Below are 11,923 nucleotides of genomic sequence, written 5' to 3' on the forward strand. Positions count from 1 at the left end.
CTAACAAGCCAACGACTACCATTACTACCTGAACTACTAGAATTCTTTACAGTTCCACACAAAAATGTCTTCATTTATTTATGCATTTCGGAAAAGAAGGCGGCAACCAATTAAATGGCAACCATGTGGGTATTCGATCCCGGGTCAGGAAAGTGAAATGGGCTTATGATTTGCATAGTCTCACCTTGCGTCCAACGAACTGTCATGAGTTTTGTCAAAGTCCTCAAAGCTATGTTTTCCTCTATACATTCAACCTGCTGCCAGTTTGTTATGGAAGATGGGTGTGGTGAATAGAATAGTACGGATTTCAAACATGAACTGTGCCTAAGGAGAAAGAAAGAGATGTATGACCAGGGATCCTTGTTTTCTATGAAGCGTGGATTTTCATAAGAATTTGAATTTGGCAGTTGAATTTACAGGGAATGCCGTGGGAGATACTATATATATATATATATATATATATATATATATATATATATATATATATATATATATATATATATATATATATATATATATATATATATATATATATATATATATATATATATATATATATATATATATATATATATATATATATATATATATATATATATATATATATATATATATATATATATATATATATATATATATATATATATATATATATATATATATATATATATATATATATATATATATATATATATATATATATATATATATATATATATATATATATATATATATATATATATATATATATATATATATATATATATATATATATATATATATATATATATATATATATATATATATATATATATATATATATATATATATATATATATATATATATATATATATATATATATATATATATAGTATCTCCCACGGCATTCCCTGTAAATTCAACTGCCAAATTCAAATTCTTATGAAAATCCACGCTTCATAGAAAACAAGGATCCCTGGTCATACATCTCTTTCTTTCTCCTTAGGCACAGTTCATGTTTGAAATCCGTACTATTCTATTCACCACACCCATCTTCCATAACAAACTGGCAGCAGGTTGAATGTATAGAGGAAAACATAGCTTTGAGGACTTTGACAAAACTCATGACAGTTCGTTGGACGCAAGGTGAGACTATGCAAATCATAAGCCCATTTCACTTTCCTGACCCGGGATCGAATACCCACATGGTTGCCATTTAATTGGTTGCCGCCTTCTTTTCCGAAATGCATAAATAAATGAAGACATTTTTGTGTGGAACTGTAAAGAATTCTAGTAGTTCAGGTAGTAATGGTAGTCGTTGGCTTGTTAGATGGGAAATCGCGCAGACCGGATAGGTCAAGTCTCAAGGCTAGTTGGACATCCACCAATCAGAAAACAGTCTAACCAACTGACCAGTAGGAGCGCTCATCAAAACGAATAGAGGTCGGTCAAGGTCGACCAGGGTGAGCAATCTCTATATCAGTCTACATACGTTTCCATGTGCAAAAACCATGCACTTCCGACCTCACAACGCGCTGATGAATTCACCTAGACTGGTTTGAAATGGAAGTGATGGCTCAGTGAACAAATCAAAGGCAAATACTTCTATTTTTGCAGACTGACAGATTTGCGTTGATGTGATGGCTAACTTTGAGCAAATAAGTTGATTTCATGGCTACCACCTTACCCATCGGTTCAGTCTAAGCCCAACCCAAGCTACGGTCTCGATGGAAACTTGCAACAGTTGCGCCAAAGGCGATAAACACTGAGAAGGTGTACCACACGTATGACGACTATAGCAGAAGCACTGGAAGTAAAACGGTTTCTATGTGCACTCCGAGGTGAGAAGTGGACAATAAAATGTGGTGGTTTACTGACTACAAAGCACGGAAGAATCAAAAGTCGCATTGAGAAGTCGTTGCAATGCTTAACTGCGTGTGCTAACGTGCTTTAGTCACTGGTATCCGTTAAGTGAACATCAACTAGCCACACTGAGGGTGATGGAATAGAATGCGACGCCTATGTGAACTTTGGATCCGTGATATCTGACCACATACCACCGAAAACGCGAACTCGTGCAGCAAAGTCCAACATATGGTTTGTTAACAGAGTTACAACTATGGTAAAACCCGTGCATGGGGGATACACCACATGCAGGAACAATGCTTCCCAATGACGCATGAAGGCAAGGAAAAAACTTTCAGAAAAAAACATAGGGACTCCATCGATCCAGGTACACGACAGAAGGCCAGATCCAGCGAGGCCTCTTACGAAACTCTATGTGAGAGACGCTGATCAACCAATTTTTCTGACTCGTAAAGTTGTAGGCGAGTAAATTCGCATTTCTAGGAAGCTGATGCAGTTCTACATATAGAGAAGAAGCTGTGTAGACAGACATCCAGGTGAACATATACTGCGCCAAAGCACCCTATTCGTCAACAACGGTGCTGTTCATTAGTCACAGGCGGATTTTTTTCCGGTCGCCAGTTTGAGATAAATTACTATTCACTGAGTTCGTGTGTCTGCACAGAAACCTGTTAAAAAGAAATGCTCTTTGCCTCCGAATGTTCTTTTAGCTTGGCCTTTATCGGAGGAAGTACAACCAACTCGAGGTAGTTCACGAGAAAATTTTCATGTGGGTCCTCGGACATAGAAAGCATCATCGATGAAAGTAAACGATGTACGAATATAGCGCTCCGTAGCAACTACATTAGATAACTGGGGGCGAAATGACTGTCGTTACAGCGCGAATTTACTGATCGGAAGGTCCCGAACCCGACATCCGCCTCTCGACTTGTCCTGTCTAGGCTTGAGAAACCTTGCAGCATTCCAGCAATCAAGCTTCCTTATGGTGGCATGGTGGTTAGGCACCGAAAGGGCGCTACAGCGGAACGATTTCTTAGATAACTATTCTAACGGAGAGGGAACAATTTTACTTCATACTCACCGTTTTCCATAGGGGAAGAAATATCAAGAATGGCGGAATCGTTTATAGGAATCCTACAGCATAACCGAACGAGGTTGAAGGGATATTTCCGAAAGATTTTGGAGTATCATAAATTTCGACGCAATGAATGCTGAAACGATTGCGGCCAAAGTTAATGCAACCTACTTAGGGGACATCACAAACACGCATCTCGTCTTATCAATACTTTGAAACGCTTAAAAAATACGGAAGACGTGGTGTCAAATGAATGTGGACTCTGGTAGCCACAGAATCTCCGTAGAAAAGGCATAGATATTTAGGGACATTTTGGTCACCCAGGTGAGTGCCCCTCACTGAAAGACTCCATCATATTTAACACTACTGGCTGGAGTTAGTGAATACAGGTGAACTTGGGTTACGACTTTGAAAATGCTAACTTTAAAATACGGTGGTCCCTCCTACAAAGTGGCCGCCCTACATGTAGTACCGCTCATTCTACTGAGTGACTGGAACTCAGTGAATCGAATACTTGACTGAGGGATACATGAAAGTGAGCGCTGACCAGGAAAATGCCTTTTAAAGAATAATGAGTAACATAACAATGATGGCTCAGCTGTAGTAGACTTTCGGTCCCTAGCTGCCATGCCACCCGAAGGAAGCACGAGGGCTGAGATACTGTCAAGCTACCCAAGCCTAGACAAGAGCAGTAAGGTCATCAAGCTCGCACATTAAACACTGAGCCATCTCAAGCTCATCGTGCGTTTTATGCTCTTTATGCATTTTACTATCATGTACACCTGAGCGCAATAAAGTCGAGAGTTAGGATGCTCCACTGACATCTAAGAAAAAATGATTTGTACGTATTAAGCTGGTGAACACTTCAAGTCTGCTAGGGTATTTTTATCGGCGGTTTGATTCATTCAACGTCAGGTGGGCCTCCATAATCAAGCAGATTAAAATTGCACAAATGCTTGTTTGGCTTTAACTGACGGTCGACTGATCATAATAATGTCCTGTGTAATTAGACAGCGAATGACTTCGTATGAAGACTGTACGTGCGGGCCAAGTGTGCTTAGCCATCATGAAGAGACTGAACCTTACCGTGGTGTGGCGGTTTGTGTACCTAGGGGACCCATTGAGCTAAACTGGGGGTGCTCGCGCGACACTCACAGAGTCTCTCATACCAAGTTGGTCCATGGGTACAGGTCTCACGAACACAGTCTCCTGGCTCTCCAGGATGGGGGTTGGAGCATGTGTGGCGACGTGCTCCGTGAAAATGTTAATGTACTTGCACTTTCAGCCCAACAGCTTTGCTTTGCGGTTAAGCTTTTAAGCTAGTCTTTGGTTGAGGAGCATAGTCGTCTTCCTGTCTAGATGTGGGTACCCTGGCAGTACTGAGCCCTCGTACAACCATGACATTTACAGATAACAATACTCTCATGCCACATCGGCCGTCTCGTGGTGCCATCAGTCGGGTCGCCTTACTTGCTACATACAGCAAGGCGAGTAAGCGAAAACATGCTATTAATGATGCCTACCTTGCTACACTTTCACATTTTCCGTCTTCCACCCTCCTCGCGCCCGAAAGACCGAAGAAATGAAAGATGCAACGAATGCTGGAAACGTCCGCAAGCTGTCCCACTTGATTTGCTCGACTGGTCCTCGGAAACCTCTTGTCAGTGAAACAATCAGGGACCAAAATGGCTCCCTAACGTGCAGCAGAGCAGAACGTTTGGGCAACTGGGCACAGTACTTCGAGCGGCAATTCGGCTGGCCATCTGCTGCCTCCAACTCAGAAACCTATCCTTCAACAGAAAGGTCGCCTTCAGTCTCAGAAGTGTCCGAATGCATTTCTCTACTCAAGCGTCATCGTGCTGCTAGTCCTGACGACCTTCCATTTACACTTTTCAAGGATAGCGGTGGGTTCCTCAGCCAGTTCCTGTCTAGCCTATTTGGGTTTATCTTGGAGAAGGAAATCGTCCCAGACAACCGGAATGAATCGATAGTAGTGCCCATTTTCAAAAAGAGTACTTACAGAGAATGTAGTAACCACAGAGGTGTTAGTTTGATGCCTGTAGTGACAAGGCTTCCGGCGTCACTGATTCATCGTCGTCTTACGGTGGCACACGAAGCCTTGACTCGTGAGAATCAAGCTGAATTTCGACCGGATAGAGGCTGCGTTGACCACATCTTCACACTCCGTCAGGTGTTAGGGCAACGCGTCATGTACAGTCGACCCACAATCCTGGTATTCCTTGACCTCAATGGTGCGTTGGATTCTGTCGATCGATCAGTGCTGTCAGTTACACTTGCTCAACAGGGTATGCCTCATAAGCTTGTTAACATGATCCGATCTCTATATTCACATACTTCTTAGTGTATGGTGAGCTTCCCTACAAAAAGTTGTGTCGGAAAAGGATGTCCACTCTCTCCATTCATGTTCAACTTCGCCATTGATAAAATAATGGGGCGAACACTGGATGGTCTTCAACACCCCGGTATTCAACTTGTTGCTGGCGAGAGCCTTGTCGACCTGGAGTGCGCAGATGACATCGCCCTCATCTTTGAAGACCAAAGAGAAGTACAACTCCTGTTGAATAGACTGACCACCATCATACCATCTTTTGGCACGCGCCTGGCACCTTCAAAGTGCAAAGTCATGCTTCAAAACGTCTCCGAATATATCCCTTGCAATTCGAAGAAAACCACTGGAGATTGTGGAAAACTTTACATACCTCGGTAGTTGTATTAACTCTGACGGAAGTGTCTGATGAGTTCAGTGCAAGAATCTCAAAGGCTCGAATCACGTTTGCTAATTTGCGTCACTTGTAACGTCAAAAAGACATCTCACTGGGTCTTAAGGGCCATGCGTACCAGGCTAAAGTAAGGGCTGTGTTGTTGTGTGGGTGCGAGACATGGCCTCTTCGGGTAGATGATGTGAGGCGTCTTCAGGTTTTCGACCACCGATGCCTCAGGAGCGTGGCTGATTTCGGATGGCGTCAGCGTGTTAGTAACGAGATGATTAGGAAACGGATATTTGGTTGTGCTGCATCCGCTTCAATCAGACAAAACATCCAGCACGAAGGACTACGATGACTCGGTCGTGTGCTACGCATGCCGAGACACCGTTTGCCGAGAAGATTGTTGTTCCGCGTGCCTCCTTCAGGATGGGAAAAACCCCAAGGTGGACAGCACATGACTTGACAGAAAGGCGTGAAAGAGATCACGAAGAGTTTGGGTGTTGTTGGTGTTGTACGCCTTCCAGGATGTGGTCCCCGTGACCCCGCCTGTGCTTGACTAGAGGTGTTGCAAGAAATGGCGGCTTATCAATGTCAGTGACGTTCGTGCTGTCAGTTTCTTTGCATATTGTCTAACTGAGCGGTTGGAAGTGTAGACACCTAATAATGCTTGACATAGCCCTCAACCACGTTTTTCTCTTCTTTTCACTCTAGGGCTTTTAATATAACTATATACATGTGTATATATACATACGTAACTAGACGAAACTTATGGTTGTACGGCAGTGAAGCATCAGTGTCAACACTGATGTCGCTGTCTTTGATGATGATGATGGTGATGATGATGATGAATCTGACTATCTGGCTGACGGATCAACCGCGCCGAAGTCAGTTGGCGGAAAGCGTATTATTCACCCAGGGCCTGTAAGGCATGCTTCAAACAGGTGATGCTAAACCGATACAAAAAACCGGTCGGTTGTACGTGTGGATTGCTTCAGTTGACCAAACAAGCACTGGCTATTTGTAGTGCATATTCTCAAGAGAAAAGGAATTAGCCATCTAACTGTGTATAGCTATGACATATCATTTCGTGAAGTGCATTCCTTGTCCAACTCCCCTAACGCATTTGTCAGTTGACCAGTCGCTGAATTCGGAAAAATCACTCATTTGCATACTCGAACAGGAGATTGTCGATACTTGAGCGAATCTCAGGTGCCCCGAGTGCCCCCTGGGGTTCCGCTAAGTAAATATTCAAGATGAAGTGTCTTCCTTTACACATACGTAAGATCATTGTTAGCTGGCTTCAAGAAATCCGTTTCGATAGAAGCTGGTCCGTGGCACGTTTCGAACATTTATCCTGCATTGATAAGGAAATTATTCCGTCCTATGGCTTATTAGTAAATAACGTCCACAAAAATCGACCTTCATTGTGCGGCACTCATCAACAATTGCTAGTGGAAAGCTGGAACAGTGAGGTCACTTGGACTACTAAAATCTTCATTACACTTCACATTAACCACAGCAGTATTTTCGAAGTGTGTTGATTTGCACTGGTCATCGTCTTTGACAAAAGCGGCACTCAGACAATATCGCAACCGAATACAAGTGATGTCACCAATATAAAAACCGTGACCAGTTATACGCACTATCATATGTTTTTTTTATCTACGCACGCACTCGCCATGAGGGTTCCACTGACCTGACGAACATCGGCTGAGACGATAGACATGTACAGCCAAGCAGCATGCCATGGTCCTGGGGGAGTTCAACAGTCAGAGCAACCACTGCTTCACAGTGCCCGTCTTCAATTATCCAGCATTTGCTAATTCGCTATCTATCAAATTCAGCAACTGAATTCATGCTTTTCTCACGACTAGAGGCTGGTTTCCGCCAGTGGTACATTTAATCAAGATTTTAGGGGACCCTGATGAACCAATAACGGAATCATCATTATAGTCTAATGGTGCCAAAAATGTGAAAGAAAGCCGAAATTCCGGGGTATTGTACATGGAACTAGAATCAGAAAACCTTAGGTTCAAAGGATTTTCACTCCAGGTGAGAAGTTTCTTGCAAATACTGAGAAAAACTGAGGAAATCATAATAAAACCCTCGATCGATTGAGGAAGTGCAGTGTTCTTACTCAACAGAACAATATAGTCAGAGAGAGCACTAACGACAAATCGTTGCAAAGTGGAATGGTCCACATACACTAGGGTTTTGATGTGGTTGAAGTGCCAAAGCTACGAAATGCATTCAACCGTCTCTAAGAGCATGTTCCAAGAAACCAGAATGAAGCTACGTATAGAGGACATGACACCACAGAAGTAACAGCAATATATGACACCCTAAGGCAACAGTATGGCAGATGTATTCGATCCAACCTAAACCAGTTGTTCCAGTAGCTGCCTGACTTTGTGACATGCATACCTCTGGTTGGTCAGGGCGCAGAAAGGTTACTTACCCGCACTCGTTGCATGTGACTGTCCGAACACAATCGGCGCCAACCTTGCCTCATTGGACGAATGTAACAGCGCTCATTGTCCCGAATAACAGTCAGACCGTCTTTGCATAGGTGCAATATTTTCACTGTCTGCATCCCCGGCGACGTGCTATCACCCATTAGTGTTACATTGAACATATTATCCATGGGCGAAATCACCTCAGTCATACGTACCCGCAACACTGGAATCAGCACGCTACAAGTGGAGTACGCAGACTGGCTGCGATAAGCAGTGGCGACCGGTGATTGAGACGAGGCAGGGAACAAAGGACCCAAACCAACCATAAACATGATGAACAAAAGCACCGTGACCGCGATCAGCGCCAATAGGACTGATAGCATACAGTGGCACAACAGACGGCGCCGACGACGAGGATCCCCATCAGGATTAAACAGAGCTCGAAACCTTACCCCCGGTTCGCCATAGACTTCAGAGCCTACTGGGGGACGGAGAACGAGTGGCTCCGTCTGTAAAAGTGAGAAAACAATAATCATAAGGAGGTATTTGAGTTAGTACACGTTTATGCTAAACTCAACTAGTAGCAGTAAACCAGAGGTAAGAATTAGGCGCTATAAGTAGGATTTCAAAACGTGAAACATTTTACAATACTGGCCCACAAGTTTGGATACAACACATGTCCGGTTGACAACCAGCCAGCAAAACTAGTAGTAGTAGCAGTACTTCTTCCTCAGTTGAAGTGATTATTATTTTTGGCTGGTCGCAAAAACATCCTTTACCAGGTCGTGATCCCGCCTGTTGCTCCCAAGTCACTGCTTCACGAGCCACCAGAAGGTGATGAGGAAAAAGTGACACCAACAACCTCATTAGGGTCGGGGTCGAGCTGATCCCTCTGTGGTTACCACACTCATTAGGAGCCCGTTCTTCCAAAAAATGGGCATTATCACCGACTCTCCCCAGTTGTCTGTGGCAGTCTTCTTTTTCCAAATGAGGGTAAGCAGATCAGACAAGCGCTCACTGAGGACTTCACCCCCATCTCTGAACAATGCGGGTGGGAGGCCATCTGAGCCAGAAGCATGGTGGCGCTCAAGAGAACATATGCAATCAAAGAGCACCGAGCCCGTGGAGGGTTCTACGTGCACCTTCCAGGGTTTGGGTTCAGTTATGTGCTCCAGGTGAGTAGAAGCTGGTGATCACAATAACGGGTTCGAAATATTCAGCTTAACGATCAAGACGTCCTGCTTTATTCAAGATGGTCGCTCAATTCTCATTCTTGATGGTTTCGGTCACAAGAGACCGGTCGCACAGAACAACTGATGTAAACTTTGGGCATTTTCGGTTTTCTGTGCCTCTTCCATTTCCCGGGCTTTCACGTTCAGAATAATTCACGGTCGGCGCGCACGCTAAATTTCACCCGAGGCCTGATAATTCGTCGCACCAAGGTGTGTTCGGGACCGAGATTTAAGCAGTGCAACCGTTTGGTTTGATACCCAGGGCTTGAATGGTCTTGGTAGAGCCGTGCCACAGGCAAAACTCCTATCAATGTATAAAGAGGTGGCAATATCGTTGAGGCACGAAATCACATCTGATTGTGAAGCATTTCGGATACTCCCGAAGACGATGCTACGAACAAATATGCCTAGCATTTTGAATTCGTGATACAGAGTGACGTGCACGATTTTGCAACAAACTGTCTACGAGGATATACAAAATACCAATATAGCCCTTGTATAAGTGGATTTCCGGAAACGATTGGAAGGAAAATGGAGTCATGATTGCCAGGTAAAAAAGGTGTCCACAAGACCTTCCGTGTGTAAAATCCGACGGACTCTACTCAGGAGAGGCCATCTAGAAGGGAAGGCAAAAGGAATGTAGGCGCACAACATAAGGATCTAAGAGTTATTGTGAGCCACAAAGTACCAAGAAAAACAGGCCTTTCGAGCTAAGGCCGGTTCAGGACAGGACAACTATAAGCAACAACGAACACTTGTAAGACACAGTGGATGGTCTAATCCAGTGAAACTTAGAAAGCCGCCTCGCACACATTCCGCATCCACGCGCACCGGATCTCACAATTTCTCCACACAGGAGAGGATAGGTCTCCACGACCGGAAGGTGGCTAATGCAGCATGGCTACCATTTACCAAGTTGACTAAGAAATTAAGAACGAAAACAATCGGCAAAAACATAAACGAATACTTTGACAGAATATTTCAAGTGAAAGAATCCCACCCCGAATGGATTTCTCAAAAAAAGACCAGTGCCTGAAAGAACCACGGACATTAGCGTCATTGTTTTGTCACATAGGGGGTTCACCAGTCGAAATAGGCAAACCACCTTTTATCACAGAAAGGCTAGCAAACAAACGCAACCGTAGACATGACACAGCAGCACGGAATCGCATTGGGAAACGTATTTACTATAATGTGCTTCATGAGGCACGGACTACATTTACGAAACGACCAGGCTGAATTCGGACATTATTTTTGCCTCCAAAAATTTAACCTCGCAGGGTAACCAGTCGCGTTCACACAAAAAGCATCATAATGCTCGTCGATGCTTCTTCTGCGCAATACGAGAATTACTGAGTGGTACCCGCAAAACCGAGGATGAGAACAGTTTACTAGGTCATACTCAACACAGAGCCTCAATCCATTGCAGATACACCGATACAAATTTACTATTACTGGATAGCGGTAGAAGAGGCAAAAGTAGCCCAAGTAATCTCGATATTACGTGTTTACTCACCGAACCCTGTACAAATTTCTCACTTTGCGACATTTCTACACGAGCTGCGCGCCCAAACAATGGCGAATAGATATGACCTTGGGCAGCCTCACTTTTCACTTTCTCACTTATTCACTTTCAGGACCTTGGTTTTCAAGGTTGTCGTGTGGATCCAGAGCGAACATACCATTTTAATGATATGGATTCAGCGTCTAGATAGATCGCTTCACTAAGTGTCGCTCTGACTGATATCCGACTTGGGCGCTGGTCAACCGGTGGTGACATGAAAATGTCGACATGAAAATGGTCTCCAAAAAATGTTCACCAGTCTGGGGTGTTTTGTGAGGTTAACTTTCCATATCAATGCTGCCATCTCAGACTTTATTCAATAAGATGGCGAATGGAAGGTGTTCTTCCTCTGAATGGCTTGATGTTTTGTACCTTCATTTTGCCTCAAGCAATCGCATAGCCGTTTTTGTTGGAAAACGAAAAACTACAAGAACGCGCACTTGTACATTTTCACGCAATACAATCGTGGTCGCGTGTTGCGGCTCTCCTTATTTCGCTCGGGTTTACAGTGATCACTCGCGAATCTCACGCGCTAATTCTGGTATCAGAACGTTTTAGACTAGCATCCGAATCCATTAAGTGTGGGAACCGTTCAAAAGAAGACCATGATTGTATTATGCCGCTGGCTATTCGCACAATGAGAATCTACGGCTTTTCAGACTTGCCACTTCATAGTGTAGAATGTCTATGTATAATGTATATGCTCCTGTATTATTGAAAATCCTTTACTATTGCGGATTGTTTAAGTGATTTAAATCTCCAGGTGAATAAACACCGCCGACTTTGAATACCTTAACGGATGAAAATAATCGCGAATTGTGGAAAAGGTCGACCCACATACAATGAACGTAACTTTCAGGTATTTTTCCACCGGAACAAACTTCCTCAACATTCCAGAATCTAAATGGCCTTTGGAGATGCAACTTATGCGCAGGTGCATTCGTGCAAACAACTTTTGGCCGATGATTCCTTGTTGCCAGTGGTGCACGCTAATTATTTGCTAAACATCGTGAACGTTGACTGG

At 43.5% G+C, this 11,923-nt stretch overlaps 1 protein-coding gene across 1 annotated transcript in view; it reads right to left on the bottom strand.

Annotated features, from left to right (window-relative positions):
• T265_06187 (hypothetical protein) overlaps positions 1-11,923 on the bottom strand; it is a gene marked incomplete at both ends in the record, with an annotated part of 43,685 nt that overhangs the window by 30,795 nt on the left and 967 nt on the right. Inside the window, one exon of the mRNA XM_009171388.1 lies at positions 8,106-8,612. Coding sequence (XP_009169652.1) covers positions 8,106-8,612 — 507 coding nt within the window. The remainder of the gene's footprint in view (positions 1-8,105; positions 8,613-11,923) is intronic.

Source organism: Opisthorchis viverrini (assembly GCF_000715545.1).
Source record: "Opisthorchis viverrini unplaced genomic scaffold opera_v5_124, whole genome shotgun sequence".
NCBI lineage: Eukaryota > Metazoa > Platyhelminthes > Trematoda > Opisthorchiida > Opisthorchiidae > Opisthorchis > Opisthorchis viverrini.